Source organism: Myotis yumanensis, unplaced genomic scaffold (assembly GCF_028538775.1).
Source record: "Myotis yumanensis isolate MYYU_CA2020_CCGP unplaced genomic scaffold, mMyoYum1.0.hap1 SCAF_2, whole genome shotgun sequence".
Taxonomy (NCBI): domain Eukaryota; kingdom Metazoa; phylum Chordata; class Mammalia; order Chiroptera; family Vespertilionidae; genus Myotis; species Myotis yumanensis.
This window is the reverse complement of record NW_027223753.1, coordinates 4,161,524-4,177,354: the sequence shown is the minus strand read 5'-3', so window position 1 is coordinate 4,177,354 and position 15,831 is coordinate 4,161,524. Positions and strand designations below refer to the sequence as shown.

At 52.5% G+C, this 15,831-nt stretch overlaps 1 protein-coding gene across 1 annotated transcript; it reads left to right on the top strand.

Annotated features, from left to right (window-relative positions):
* The first annotated feature begins 807 nt into the window (after nucleotides 1-807).
* Nucleotides 808-14,110, top strand: TNFRSF9 (TNF receptor superfamily member 9). The gene is made up of 8 exons (XM_070403053.1): nucleotides 808-864; nucleotides 1,723-1,908; nucleotides 3,180-3,287; nucleotides 3,955-4,092; nucleotides 5,198-5,264; nucleotides 6,207-6,343; nucleotides 6,861-6,995; nucleotides 13,964-14,110. Exons 2-8 carry the CDS (start codon nucleotides 1,749-1,751, stop codon nucleotides 14,053-14,055), a joined length of 837 nt encoding a protein of 278 aa, XP_070259154.1. The 5' UTR covers nucleotides 808-864; nucleotides 1,723-1,748; the 3' UTR covers nucleotides 14,056-14,110.
* Nucleotides 14,111-15,831: the final 1,721 nt, after the last annotated feature.

Genomic DNA, 15,831 nt, shown 5'->3' with positions numbered 1-15,831 from the left:
CCTGCTGATTGTCTGGCAGAGCCTCCATGTCCTCATTTGCATAATGTTGTCCCAGTAGATAGGGAGTCCTGCTGACTCCCAGGGTCCTTTTGAAGACAGCACTCACTCACGTGCCTACCAGGCCTGGATGCACTGCAGCTACACCCGTGGCCCTGGATGCACTGTAGGTACCCAGCGACTAGAGCAGTGGTTCTCAACCTTCCTCATGCCCGACCCTTTCATACAGTTCCTCATGTGGTGGTGACCCCCAACCATAAAATTATTTTCGTTGCTACTTCATAACTAATTTTGCTACTGTTATGAATCGTCATGTAAATATCTGATATGCAGGATGTATTTTCATTGTTACACATTGAACATAATTAAAGCATAGTGATCAATCACAAAAACAATATGTAATTATATATGTGTTTTCCGAGGGTCTTAGGCGACCCCTGTGAAAGGGTCGTTCGACCCCCAAAGAGGTCGTGACCCACAGGTTGAGAACCGCTGGACTCGGGCGAGGGGGCAGCGCATTGCACGAGGGCCGGTCCTCATTCTGAGGCCGGTTTCATCCCTCTCGTTTCAAAGAATTACAGAAAGTGACAAAATCTCTTCACCAAAGTCACCTTGCAAATACCTACAGCAGAGAGCTGCTTCCAAGAAGTGTTCGAAATGCCTGTGTTTGAGGGGTTTGGGGTCAGCACATACCCAGCCAGCTCCCCGCAGAGCTGGGCGGGGATTTCCCGCGAGGCCCCGCCCCGGCTGAGTCACTCCAGCGTGTGTGTCTAACCTGTCAGCCTCCCTCCTCCTCACAACTCGCAGCTGCTCCAAAGACCAAGTCCCGGAAAGTTCCTCACCCGCCGGCGGGCGGGCGAGCTCAAGGTTGGTCCGAGCGAGCGGGCAGACAGGGGGGCTGGCTGGGGGGAGGATAGAGGCTCCGTTTACTTGGTAACATTCCTAGACATTCCCCCCTTCTAACGGCTCACATCATCTCTGCATAGCTCATAAAACAGAGATCAAATACAAATCTCTAAGGAGATGTTCTCTGTACTCCTTGGTTTTGTTCCGCTGTGAGCTTCAAATCTCAAAATGAGCAGCTACATCTATGAAGAAGGTGTGCACAGCAGAGCAAAGATAGTCAACAGCTTTGTGATAACGATGTAAGATGCTGGGTGGGTGGGACCAACTTACGGGGGGATCGCTCTGTGAGTTGTAGGAATGTCTACCCACGGTGTTGCACGCCTGAAACTAACAGAACATTGACTGTCAAGTGTAATTGAAAAATTTAGAAGTTTCCATGTGATGGGGCATTGGGCAGGGAGCTATGGCCACTTTTCAGCAACTGGTGGCGGAAATGTCCACATGCGGTTCATACGAACGGTGATAGCGGAGTATCTTCTCGTCCAGCTGGACAGTTAGATGTCCCGGCAGAGCCTCAGGGTCCAGGGGCAGCAGGCAACTGGCATTGTTGAAGTCTGGGCCCTAAGTAGCCAAGAAAGTCCCCAAAGTTCCTGCTGTGATGACTTCTGTGTTTTGGGGGAACTGGCTGGGCAGGGCCCCTCAGGCCGAGGCAGGCGTGCACAGAGCTGGTCCCTGCAGAGACGGTCCTGTGAGCTTCCTCCCTTTCCTGTCCCGATTTCCCTGGGAACTCCGCGTTCCGGTGGGACTGGATGGCGGTGGCGGGAACCTTGCGCCGGACAGGAGAGCTCTCCCCATCCCTGCGCCCGGCCCCTGTTGCAGGGCGCATTTGGGAAACCGGGACTTGAATGCCAAGACTTCGGGAGTCTGCTTTGCTGATCATCTCCGTGCAAGACCCAGACCTCACCATGGGAAGTGGGCGCTACCGGCTCCTGGCTGCGGTGCTGCTGGTCGTGAGTGTGGAGAGAGTGCGACCAGGGCAGGGCTCCTGCAGGGACTGCCCGGCGGGTGAGGACCCAGTGACCCGTGTGCTTGTGGTGCTGAGACAGGGCGCGGGGGGTCGCAGGGTCAGGGCCCAGGAGCGCTGCTGGAATGGCCTTTAACACGGTCACCCACAAACACTTCTTGGAGGCGCGTCTTAGCTGTGTGCACAAGCCATGCCACCTGCCCCCGCAGTGTCCTCCAGGGGTAACGAGAGAACCTGGTTCACAGAGCTGCTGGGAGGACCCAGGAGGGTTACAAGAGGGCAGGCACCCCGCCAGCCTCAGGGAATGGCAGTGTGTGGGGGAGGCCCTGGCTCCAACTGGGGCACAGCAGGGAGCAAGGAGGAGGCAGGCGGGCGGAGGGGGTATGTGTGTGTCTGTGTGTGTCTGTGTCTGTGTCTGTGTGTGTGTGTCTGTGTGTGTGTGTGTCTGTGTCTGTGTGTGTGTCTGTGTGTATGTGTGTGTGTCTGTGTGTGTGTCTGTGTCTGTGTATCTGTGTGTGTGTGTCTGTGTGTGTGGGGGGGGGAGCAGAGTGGGGGGAAGGCAGGCACAGGTATCAATTAAGGATGTTAATCTCCCCCTGAACCCTATCATACTGATCTCCTGGATCAATCCAGAGAAATCATTCTGTTTTATTCAATAGACAAAGGAAACTATTTTCTTTCTGTTGACTTATTTGTTGCAATACCTACACTTTGTTATTCTTATTTCTGTGATTATGTTGAGGGCAATCTTGCAAATTTGTACTTAAAAATGTTTTTTTAATCCTCACTCGAGGCTATGTTTTTATTGATTTTAGGGAGAACGGAAGGGGGGGGCGGGGGGAACATCTGTGGGACCTGCAGCCTTTCAGGGTCTGGGCTGATACTCCAGCCAACTGAGCCACTGGGCCAGGGCCCACATGTAGACTTTTAAAAAATATATATTTTTATTGATTTCAGAGAGGAAGGGAGAGGGAGACAGACAGAAACATCAGTGATGAGAGAGAATCATTGATTGGCTGCCTCCTGCACGCCCCCTACTGGGGATCGAGCCCACAACCCTGTCATGTGCCCTTGACTGGAATTGAACCCGGGACCCTTCGGTCCACAGGCCGATGCTCTATCCACTGAGCCACACCAGCTAGGGCCCCCCACATGTATACTTTTAAGAAGCCCATCAGCAAAATAAAGCCTATCACTGTGGCACCTGGGAAACGAATTAGTGTTTCAGATTCTAGTTTTCTTGTGAACATCACAACGCGTCCGGCGACGGTAACCATTGTCAAACACGTACAGCTGTGCTCTGCCCGCTCAGGTACTTTCTGTGGGAAAACCAAGACTCCGACCTGCATGCCCTGTCCCTCCGATAGCTTCTCCCGCGGCCCTGGACAGGAGGCCTGCAACCTGTGCCGGCGCTGCGAAGGTAGGACCCCGGGGACGGCTTCACTCGGAGACGGGCGGGGGGCGGGGGCCCCAGATGTATTCCCTAGGGGACTGGCCTCCCAAAGGTCGGGGTCCGAGGGCGGGTCCCCTGCCCATAGGCAGGCCCAGGAAAATAATTCACTGTCACCGCAATGACGTGTGGACTGAGCTTTTTAAATGTCAGAGGAAACACTCATTTGACCAGAGAGAACATTTTCATCAGCAAAATGTAAAAATGTCTTCTATTGGGATTCAAAAGTGCACTTGATCCTTTAAGATCATTGGGAACATTTTAAAAAGATTATATAGATATATATAGATATATAGATATATAGATATATATAGATTTCAGAGAGGAAAGGAGAAAGAGAGAGAGAGAGAGAGAGAGAGAGAGAGAGAGAAGCATCAAAGATGAGAGAAAATCGTTCATCAGCTGCCTCCTGCACGCTTCCCATTGGGGACTGAGCCCCAAACTCGGGCATGTGCTCTTGACCGGAATCGAACCCGGGACCCATCAGTCTGCAGGCTGACGCTCTATCCACTGAGCCACACCGGCCAGGGCATTTGGGAACATTTGAAGCAGAGTGAGCCTGGGTCTTATTGCAGAACGTAAATGTGCTTCCTGGTCTCGGGCGTCCGGTGTGATGTGACACGGGGGGGCCTTGCAGGTGTTTTCAGGACTAAGAAGGGGTGCTCCCCCACCAGCGACGCCGAGTGCGAGTGCGTCCCGGGGTTCCACTGCCGAGGGGCCGGGTGCGCCATGTGTGAGCAGGACTGCGGGCAAGGTCAAGAAGTAACGGACCACGGTGCGTGTGCTGATCAGCCATCTAGTGCAAGTTTGTCGTCAAACCTGGGTCTTGGTCTTTTCTTGTGTGTGTGTGTGTCTTTTAAAAATGTACTTAGCACAGATTCACTGTGGCGATTTCACAAGCTAATAGCATACAGCATGATATCTCTTAATAAGGGAGGGGCTGGGTGAACAAGGTGGAGGGATTAAGCAAAACAAACCTCATAATCAGACAATGGTATGGTGATGACCAGAGGGAAAGGGGGTGGGGGAGGGGGAATTCATGCACTAGTGGGGTCCCTCGGCCTGGCCTGCAGGATCGGGCCAAAACCGGCTCTCCGACATCCCCCGAGGGGTCCCAGATTGTGAGAGGGTGCAGGCCAGGCCGAAGGACCCCAGTGGTGCACCGTGGGAGGGACCGTGGGAGACCTCCAGGGCGTGTCCGGCCTGTCTCGCTCAGTCTCGATCGGCTGGACCCCAGCAGCAAGCTAACCTACCGGTAGGAGCATCTGCCCCCTGGTGGTCAGTGCACGTCATAGTGACTGGTTGTCCGGTCGACTGTCTGCCCCCTGGTGGTCAGTGCATGTCATAGCAAGCAGTTGAGTGGCCTTAGATTATCATTAGTATATTACGCTTGGATTGGTTGAATGGCCGACCGACTGACTGGAGACTTAGCATATTAGGCTTTCATTATATAGGATTATACACTTGAAACCTATACAATTTTATTAACCAAGCTCACTCCAATAAATTCAATTAAATTGAAAAAAAAATCCCACACTCTTAATAAGCCAAAATAAAGATAGCATGCAGCAGGCGCAGGCTGGGCCTTTGGAATGTAAAACCAAGCGTACATTTGTAGACCCTTAAAGCTACAAGCAATGAACCGCTGCGTCAAATACAGGATATTTACCAACTATTTGAAAGCCCATTTGTTATTCACCAGGACCGGGAGCTTCATACGTTGATTCGTCTCAGGGTTTGGTCTCAAGAATCCTTGAGCAATCTGTGTAGATTGCCTGAAGTTCACGGCTTTACTATGGAGTATGGCCATCGCAGGGAAAGTTACGAAACGATGGAGAGCCTTCCTTTCTGATTTTTGCTTTTTATACTTTCTATGCCAGGCTGCAAAGACTGTGACCCGGGGACATTTAACGATCAGAAACGGGGCACCTGCCGACCGTGGACGGAGTACGTATAACTCCCCTTTGCTCACGCAACGAGGAGCCCGGGCTAATTTTCTTAAAGACAAAGAATGTTATCCTGGAAGTTTTGAAAAAGGAAGTTTTTATTGACGATAGAGAGAGAGGAAGGGAGCCAGAGATAGAAACACCCATGAGAAAGAAACATCAAAACATCCATCGGCTGCCTCCCGCACGCCCCCTGGTGGGGATGGAGCCCGTAACCGGGAATGTGCCCTGACTGGGAATCGAACCGTGACCTCCTGGCTCCCAGGTTGACACTCCACCACTGAGCCACACCGGCCGGACTCACTGAGCTTTTTGAAATCGACCGAGTGTAGGCACAGAACACCGTCCCACCAGGCAGGGCGGGAACGGCACAGGGAGGGGCGCCTGGCTCTGCAAAGCGGGCATTTTCCCGGGAGATGAAGCCGAGCCTCCAGGTCAGAGTTGCCCGCCAGCCCCTGCCCGCCCCGTCCCTTCTGGGTCCTTCCCGTCTCTCGCTGCCTCGTACCCTCCCTCGCCAATCAGCACGCCTTCCCGTGGGCAGTGCCCTGCACGGGGAGTGATGTCCACGCGTGCGTGCTCCCCTCCAACACCTGGCATGGCCCTGGCCAGTGTGGCTCAGTTGGTTGGGCATCATCGTGTGCGCGGAAAGGCCACAGGTTCGATTCCCGGTCCGGGCACAGGCCTGGGTTGTGGGCTCAATGTCCCGTCAGGGGCACGCAGGAGGCAGCCATGGATGTTTCCCTCTCACATTTATGTCTCTCTCTCTCTCTCTCTCCCTCTCTCACTCTCTCTGATCAATAAAAACATATTTTTAAAAAATCTCCATGAACCCAGACTCACACGTCTTTGTGAGAGGCGGCTTGATGGGGTGGGGAGGGCGGTGTGTCTCATTGGCACGATCTGGACCTGAGTTACTGACCGGGACTCTCTCCATTGGCCCCAGCTGCGCCCGGGCCGGGAAGGCCGTGCTGGTGAACGGGACGAAGGAGAGAGACGCGGTGTGCGGGCCCCGCTCGGCGGACCCCTCCCCAGGCGCGCCCTCCGCCCCCTCGCCCACCCCCGCGCCCGCGCCGGAGCCAGGTATGTAGCTGGTCTGTCGCCCTCGTGTCCATGTGACTGGATGGTGGCCCTTCCCACGGGGATCCGACCCACCGCAGGTCCCAGCTCTGCCCACAACGGGCACCAGCACGCTCCCCTCAGCCGGCCTCAGTCTGAGACACACACGGGTAAGCAGAGAGAGAGAGAGAGAGAGAGAGAGAGAGAGAGGGAAACATCAGTGATGAGAGAGAATCATGGATCGGCTGCCTCCTGCACACCCCACACTGGGGATCGAGCCCAAACCTGGGACTGTGCCCAGACCGGGAATTGAACCCTGACCTCCTGGTTCATAGGTCGACGCTCAACCACTGAGCCTACCGACCGGGCAAGTTGTTTAAAAAGAAATTTTTTTTTTCTTAACACGCGGGCAAATTTACCAAGTCAGCTGGTTGGATGCCCCGGACCTGCTTCCCACGACGAGGGGTTTGCCACCGCGAACAGGAACGTGAGTAAACTCAGAGATGACACGGCCGTGCTCTCTCCTTGGCCCTGCCCGCAGGTCCCCGGCCCCTCCTCAGCCTCTTCCTCCTGGCGCTGGCGTCGGCCGCGGCCCTGGCCCTGCTGCTCCTGCTGGCACTGCTGTTCTCGGCGACAGAGCAGAGCCGGCGGAAACTCCTGTCCATCCTCAAGCAGCGTAAGCGAACCCACGTGGGTCAGATAGGAGCCCCGAGGCGAGGGAGGCTTTTTCCGGGAGGAAGGAAAGAGGGGATCAAGTTCTAGAAACGGGTTGGAACAGCCCGTGGTGATCAGCGCCGGCGGTGTGGGCTTCACCTCCTGGGGGGGAGGGGTGGGGGGATGTGCTGGCATCTAGTGGGTGGTCAGTGAGGGCTCAGGTGGGCCCCACAGCTCAGAGCTACCCGGGCCCAGATGTCAGCAGTGCGGAGGGGAGGAGCGGGCAAGAGCAGAACGTCATCCCAGGGCCCTAGCAGAGTGACGGTGTAAGTATGTGCAGTCCCGGGTGACTGTGTGAGCGTGTATGTGTGCACAGCTGTGCACACAGGGCACCTGCCAGGAGGAATCAGAAAGTAACCTTTGCCCCCTCAGCCCTGCCCCCCGGGCTGGCAATGACCTTAACCCGAGGCAGCCCTGCGAGGTCAGGAGGGACAGAGCCCTTGGAGGGTCCTTGCGGGTTGAATGAGAAGGACTCTGACGTCAGCAGTATGGATGACGTGAGAAACTTTCCTGCACTGAACTAAGAGACTATTTCTATATGGAACTTGGCAAGAGCCAGCACTCACTAAATGGAACGGCTTAGTATTTATTCAAAAAAAGGCATAGCCCGGCCGGTGTGGCTCAGTGGATTGAGCATCGTCCCAGGCACCATGAGGTCCCTGATTCGATTCCCGGTAAGCGCACACGCCCAGGTTTCAGGCTCAGTCCCAGGTAGGGGGCGTGCAGGAGGCAGCCAATCGATGTGTCTCTCTCATCCGTGTTTCTCTCTCCCTCTCCCTTTCTCTCTCTCTCTCAAATCAATTAGAAAATATTAATAATTTCTTTTAAAGTTTATAGATGGGGCCTGGAGTTTGTCTTCAGAGAGGACAGAACCAGAGATGCAGGCTAGATTTGGCAGGAGGGATTCGGCGGAGGGGGGAGTGGCCCGAGAGGACGGCGGGCGCTGTAACCCAGAATGTTCCAGGTTTGGGAGGGACAGTGTCATCAAAGTCTTATCTAAAGATGCACGACACCCATTTGTCTAAAGGGCATTTTGAAAACGATACAAAACTTTTTACATCGAGCAATAGAGCACACGGGGAAAATACAGCTTAACCGCTTGTTGTAGCGTGAACGCCTGCATCACCCAGCCGGCGGGGAAGCAGGGCCCCCCCCCCCCCCCCCCCCCCCCGGCCCAGGCCCTGCCTGTCCTTGCAGACGAAACCCCCCCCTCCCACCAGTGCCAACCTCGGCTGCAAGTCACGGCAGCCGCTTCCTTGCTCGTCTTTATAGCTTTGCTCTGGAGCAGCACAGGCTTGCTAGGCCGTCTGTGAACTTGTCACCTCCGAGGGAGGTGGCCGGTGTCCGTTCCGTATTCCCTGTATCGATTCCGAATCCGCCTTCTTTCAGGCAGCGTTGTGTCGTGAGGATCCATCCAGGCCGCGTTTACCTTCGTTGAGTTCTATTGCCGGATGCTCTTGTGTTGAGTGACGACCTCACCGTCCGTTTGATCCCTTCAAATGCGGACGGGCACCTGGGTCAATTCCAGACAATGGGGTCCCAACGTTTCTGTCTATTTTCTCAGCGCACGTGGCGTGGGTTTCTGTGTTGCTGTTGTTTTAATCTAGAGCAGCGGTTCTCAACCTGTGGGTCACGACCCCTTTGGCGGTCGAACGACCCTTTCACAGGGGTCGCCTAAGACCATCCTGCATATCAGATATTTACATGACGATTCATAACAGTAGCAACATTACAGTGATGGAGTAGCAATGAAAATAATTTGATGGTTGGGTCACAACACGAGGAACTGTATTTAAAGGGCCAGAAGGTTGAGAACCACTGCTCTAGAGAGAGAATTGCTGGCTCCTTCTGTTTTCCAGAACGGCAGGGCCGTTCACACGCGCCCAGCAGTGGAGGACAGCGCCCGCTGCCCCCATCCTCGCTAACCTTGGCACCTCTTTCCTCTCTCTGGTGGGCGGATAGAGTTCACCGTGGTTTTAATTTGCATTTCCCCGATTTCTCGTGAGATGGGACTTTTTTCATGTGATGTCGGCCACTGGGATTTCTCCTCTGAGAAGAGCCCCCCAAGTCCTTCGAGCACCTTCCTGTTGGGGGGCCCGTCCTTGTCTCATTGCCGTGCGGAGGCCTCCGCGGGCCGCGCGTGGGCTGCCGGCACCCGCCCCCCCACCCTGCGGTTTGCTCCGGCTTCTCTTTCTGAGGTCCACACCTTTGATTTAAAACTCTCAGCTCTCACTGAAACCTCTCACAGAAAGAACGAATCTTTCCACCTTTGCCCACCGAGCGACACAGTCCTGTATTCAATGGTTTTCAAACGTACTTATGAGTAATGAGTGCGTTGCAATGGAACCGTATTCCGTTTTTTGAAAGCTTTCGGTTATTTTTAGAAATGTTCTATTTTGAAATAACTGCAGGTTCACAGGAAGTTGTGAGCAGGGAAGTCATGGGTCGCGTTCGATGTAACCACAGCACGAGGTCAGGCCGGGCAAGGGGCCGTGGTGCCTTGTGTGTGGATACTTGTTTCGTCTTTTAAATCCTCACCTGAGGATATGTTTTTATTGATTTTTTAGAGAGAGAGAAAGGGAGAGAGGGGGAAACATTGACGTGAGAGAGAAACGTCAATCGGTTGGCTCCCCTACGTGTCCCGGCCACAGATGGGACCGGCAACCTAGTTAGGTGCCCCGACCGGGAATGGAACCCACGGCCTATTGGTGAACAGGGTGATGCTCCAACCAACCCAGCCACCCCGCCCGGGCTGCGTGTATGTACTCGGATGTCATTTGATCACTTGTGTAGACTGGTATAGCCACCAGTGCAATCAAAACACACAACTCGCCCAGCCGGCGTGGCTCAGTGGCTGAGGGTTGACCTCTGATCCCTAGTGTGGGGCTTGCAGGAGGCAGCCAATCCATGATTCTCTCTCATCATTGATGTTTCTCTCTCTCTCCCTCTCCCTTCCTCTCTGAAATCAATAAGCATATATTTTTTAAAAAAAACATAAAAAACCACAGAACTATTCCCTGAGCACAAAGATCTCCCTCTGCCCGGCCTTCACAGCCACCCCCACCCCGTCGCCCCTACCCCCTAACCCCGGCAACCTCGAACCCGTGTTCTATCTTTACAATTAGTCTCTTTGCGAATGTTATGCACGTGGAATCACACAACATAGAAATGGGTCGGGAATACACAGCCTTTTGCGATGGACTTTTTCACTCAACTTAACGCCCCTGAGGTCCAGCCGCGTGGTGCTTCTGTCACTCACTCCCTTTGACGGCTGCCTGGTGCCCCACGGCATGCTGTGCGTGGACCAGTGTGCTTCACCACTCGCCCCCGGAGAGGCACCTGGCCGTCCCAGCTTTCGGCTATTGCATGGAAAGCTGCCTTGAAGTGCTGTGCGGGTTTTGCATGGACATGCGTTTTCACATCTCTGAGACAGACGCCCGGGAGTGCAGTCGCTGGTCGTACGGTAAGTGGACGTTCAGTTTCATAGAAACCAGCAAGCTGTTTCCCAGAGAGCGGAGCCGGGGGACCCCCAGCAGCGCAGGATTCCCGTTTCTCTCTCCCTGGCCGACACCTGCCCGGCGGGGTTTCTCCTGTCAGCTCTCCGATCGGTGGTACTGACCGCTTCCTGAGGCCTGTTATTTATTTATTTATTTATTTATTTATTTATTTATTTATTTTACCACTCCTTTTCTCTCTCTCTCTCTTTTTAAATATATATATATTTTTAATTTCAGAGAGGAAGGGAGAGAGAGAGAAAGAAACATAAATGATGAGCGAGAATCATTGATAGGCTGCCTCCTCCAGGCCCCACACTGGGGATTGAGCCCACAACCCGGGCATGTGCCCTTGACCGGGTATCAAACCCGGGACCTTTCAGTTCGCAGGCCGACACTCTGTCCACTGAGCCACACCAGCCAGGGCCCTGTGGTCTTACCTTGTCTTTCCCTGCGGCTCGAACATCTTCCCACACCCGTCTTGAGTGACGTGTTCCTTTGTGGTGTTTGCAGTCTCCAATGGACGTGTTCGCTTGTTTGACTATAGACATTGGAGAATTCCTCATTTCTCCCAGATCCGAGGCCCCTGTCACTTCTGTGTCTGCAGCCTTTCCGCCTCCTCCCAGGGGCTTTGCAGAGAAGTCTGTTCATGTGTTGAAACCCACTGTCTTTCTTCCATTGTGGAATCGGGTCTAGGAACGCTGCACCCAGATGTTTACCTTTAACTGCAGGGCTCACCTTACGTTACGTGCTATAAAGGCGTGAGAGGCTTAGACCAGATCCGCATTTCTTTGCTGTTTTGGCCCCAGTACCACTGGTTGAAAACACTACCCATCCCCGTTGACTTGTTCTGTGCTGCGTCAGAAACCAGTCGGCTGTCCCAGCTGCTCCCTCCTGTTCACTGGTCCACGTGCTTCCTCTCCGCCAACACCGCCCTCCTGGCGGCCAGAGCTATACGACGTCTACGGTTGGGTAGGGGTTAGCATGGTTCTTCCCGAGTTATTCTTCTTTTTTCAAAATCGTCTTAGCGATTCCCGTTCCTCTGCGTTTCCATGTACAGATTTTGGATAATCTTAGCTGCACCCACAGAAAGTCAGCGGGGCTCCGAGAGCAGCTGTGCTAAACCCGCGCATCCGTGTGGGGAGAATTGACACCTTTACGACGTGAAGCATTTCGATCCATGAACACAGTCTGTCTCTCCATTTATTCTGTTTCCTTCGATCCGTTTCACCATCACTTTGTAGTTTTCAGCATCCAAGTCCTGCACATGTTTTGCTACATTTAGGTCTTAGAGTTTTTTTAAACTGCAAATGGCATGGGCGCTGAAGGCTGGTCTGCACCTGCCCATCGCTGGTACACAGGAGCGTAGTTGATGTTTGTAGACTGATTTCGCAGCCTGTGACTTTGTGGAACTCGTATATTAGCTGTGGGCGTATTTTGTAGATTTCTTGAGATTTTTCTGTGTAGACCATAATGTCATCTGCAAACAGGGAAGCTTTATTTTTTCTTTCTCTATCTGTATGCTTTCTATTTCCTTTTCTGGGCTGGCGAGGACTTCTAGTACCAGGTGGGATAAAATTGGTGAGTGAACATCTTGGCCTTACTTCTAATTTTAGGGGGGAAACATTCAGGTTTCACAAGTATGATGTGAGTTGTAGACTTTTATTTTTCTTAAATACTCATCTGAGGATGTATTATTATTATTATTATTATTATTATTTTTTAGAAAGGAGAGGGGGGAAGAGAGGGAGAGAGAAAAACATCGATGTGAGAGAGAAACACTGATTGGTTGCCTCCTGTATGTGTGCCGACTGGGGATCTAGCCGGAAGCTGGGCATCTGCCTGGACCACGAATCGAACCTGAAACCTTTTGGTGCACAGGGCGATGCTCCAACCACCGAGCCGCTTGGCCAGGGCCAGTGGGTCCTCTCCATGAAGTTGAGGGCGTTTCTCCTCTATTTCTAGTTTTTGAGAATTTTTTTAAGAATCATGAATAAACGTTGACTCTTGTCACGCTTTCTTTTTATCACCTGAGACGACCATTTGACTTTCTTCTTTGTCCTGTTAAGGTGATGGATCACATAGGTTCAGTTTTGAATATTGAACCAGCCTGGCACCCTTGGAATAAACGCCGCTTGCTCATCGTATAGAATTCTTTTTTAAAAATATATTTTATTGATTTTTTACAGAGAGGAACGGAGAGGGATAGAGAGTTAGAAACATCGATGAGAGAGAAACATCAATCAGCTGCCTCCTGCACACTCCCTACTGGGGTTGTGCCCGCAACCAAGGTACATGCCCTTGACCAGAATCGAACCTGGGACCCTTCAGTCCACAGGCCGACACTCTAGCCACTGAGCCAAACCAGTTAGGGCTAGAATTCTTTTACTAAGTTGCTGAATTATACTTGCTAATATTTTGCTAAGAATTTTTGTAGCTATATTCCCGAGGAATAGAATGTATAGTTTTCTTTTCTAGTATTAACTTTTTTTAAAAAAAAAGAAAAAAAATATATATATGATTGATTTCAGAGAGAAAAGGGAGAGAGAGATAGAAACATCAATGATGAGAGAGAATCATTGATCGGCTGCCTCCTGCACATTTCCTACTGGGGATCGAGCCCACAACCTGGGCATGTGCCCTGACCGGGAATCGAACCGTGACCTCCTGGTTCATAGGTCGATGCTCAGCCACTGAGCCACGCCGGCCGGGCTCTAGTATTATTATCTGTCTGGTTTGGGTATCAGAGCAACACCGGTTTCATCATGACGCCCCACTGCTATTTGTGAATGTCTTGCCAGGTTTTCATAAATTCTTGGAGACAGTGCAGCTGTTGGGTTTCGGCTACTTTTTGTAGCAACAGCATGTAACGTTGGGTGGGGGCGGGCCTTTGCTCTGTCGGGCTGTAGAAATATCTGAAGGAGTAAAGGCCGCTCACCAGTAACACAATTGCTTGACCCGAGTGTGTGGGAGAAAACACGGAAGCTGGTGCATCAATCAGCTGTTCCCTGACTAACAGGCGGAAGGAGGGGGCGCGTCCTAACACCTGGGTGCCACAGCGCCCCATTCAGAAGAACCTGTCCGATGTGCCATTTCAGAAACCCGCCCCGAGACCACAGTTATATTTGGGACACGACAAGTTTTCTGCAGTAGGGACGCATGCTCAGGAGCACGTTAGCCGTTGTGTAGCGCATATAGTCCTTCAGGACCAATAAAAATATTTGGTAAAATGAAAACAAAACCAAACTCACCCTCAATCATCGTGAGGAAGGCGCATGCCTGCCGTCATCACCTCTCGTCGGTGGGCGGGTTCGAATCCAAGTGGAGAACGTCTCCTACTGGAGAAGTCTGTCCCCCGGGGATGAGTCCTAGGAAATGAATGTTGAATGATTCCGACAGACAACCAACGATCCGTGTCTTTGCACTTCCCTCCCAGCGTTCCTGAAACCCGTGCGAACCGCCCAAGAGGAGGACGGCTGCAGCTGCGGGTTCCCCGAGGAAGAAGAGGGAGAGGAGGGTGCACTGTGAATGGGAACCCCGAAAGCTGCTGGGATGCGTTTGAGAAGAAGCGAAGGAGAAACAGGAGTGGCCCCACCATCGTAGCGTTCGCTTTTGAAATACCCGGTCCTAGATAATACCCAGGGTCCCCCCAACAAGTCCCTTTAAAATGTACCCCCTTCCACCGAGCATGGCACCAGGCGGGTGGCAAAGGGGCATCTTCCAGACGGTACCGGACAGGATAGGGTTAGGTTTTTGTTTTGTTTTTTAATCCTCACTCAAGGATATGTTCCCATTGATCTTTAGAGAGAGTGGAAGAGAGAGGGAAAGAGAGAGAAACATCGATGTGAGAGAAACACATTGATGGGTTGCCTCCTGCATGCGCCCCGACCAGGGCTGGGGCCGGGGAGGAGCCTGCAACCGAGGTACATGCCCTTGCCCGGAATTGAACCCAGGACCCTCTGGTCCGCAGGCCACCGCTCTATCCACTGAGCCAAATAGGCTAGGGCAGTGGACGGCAAACTGCGGCTCGGCAAACCGCGGCTCTGTGAGCCACATGCGGCTCTTTGACCCCTTGAATGTTGCTCTTCCACAAAATACTGGCTCTTCCACAAAATATCAACTTCTGCGCATGGGCCACGAAGTTTCAATCGCACTGTACGTGCGTGCCCACACATGGTATTTTGTGGAAGAGCCACACTCAAGGGGGCAAAGAGCCCCATGTGGCTCTCGAGCCATAGTTTGCCTACCATGGGGCTAGGGCTTTTTTTTTTAATTCAAAGAGAATTATATTTTAAATTCAATCATGTAGACAAATGGTCCAGCTAATATCATTCAGGGTGTGTGTGTGTGTGTGTCTCTGTGTGTGTGTGTGTGTGTGTGTGTGATATGACATATGATTGTAAGCCATAGATGCAGGAAATATCCCGACCAAGGTTTCCGTCAGTCCAGTCACCCAGCAGTGGCCTCCTCCAGGGCTGGGGAAGGAAGACAGAGTCCAGGTTGGGGACGAGTCTTGGGAAGATTTCCAGTGTCCCTCAGGGCTGTGCCCCTCCACCCTCACCTTTCTGCCTTTGTCCTACCCCCTCTGAGCCAGGCTGACACTTTATTTTATTCTTAAAAACGTTAAAGGTAATGTTTTATACACATAAACTAATAAATGAAACATGGTCACTGGATGAAGCCCCAGGAGCCCAAGCAGAGAGCTGGGGCAGGGTGGCCTCGCTCCCCTGGGCCGAATCTGAGACACGGGCCATTATATGGCTCAGGAGCTACCAAGAGTTTTCACATGGTTTTTAATATCAAAAGAAGAATAAAATCTCATGACCTGTAAAGTTATATGAGACTCAAATTTCCCAGTCTGTAACTGAAGTTTTTAAAAATATATATTTTATTGATTTCAGAGAGGAAGGGAGAGGGAGAGAGAGAACATCAGTGATAACAGAGAATCATTGATGGGTTGCCTCCTGCACGCCCCCTGCTGGGGATCGAGCCCACAACCCCGGGCATGTGCCCCGACTGGGAATCGAACTGTGACCTCCTGGTTCATAGGTCAGTGCTCAACCGCTGAGCCACACCGGCTGGGCTGTAATTGAAGTTTTATTGGAACACACAACCACACTCATTGTTTACTTACTGCCCAAGGCACCTCTGCACGGCAATAGCCGAGGTGGGCAGTTGAGACAAGGGACTCGATGGCCCACAAAGCAAAAAACAAAACAAAAAGCATTTAGGGTCTGGCCCTGTATAAGGTCACAGTCAAGGTCAGAGCACCCGTCTGTGGGCTGCTTCTCTCCCTGGCCTTCT

Excerpts from the sequence above, each read along its gene's own strand:
- TNFRSF9 (XM_070403053.1), top strand. The coding sequence starts at position 1,749 with ATGCCAAGACTTCGGGAGTCTGCTTTGCTGATCATCTCCGTGCAAGAC. Across the intron at positions 3,288-3,954 it reads CCTGTGCCGGCGCTGCGAAG|GTGTTTTCAGGACTAAGAAG; the intron begins GTAGGACCCCGG and ends GGGGCCTTGCAG. Across the intron at positions 4,093-5,197 it reads TCAAGAAGTAACGGACCACG|GCTGCAAAGACTGTGACCCG; the intron begins GTGCGTGTGCTG and ends TTTCTATGCCAG.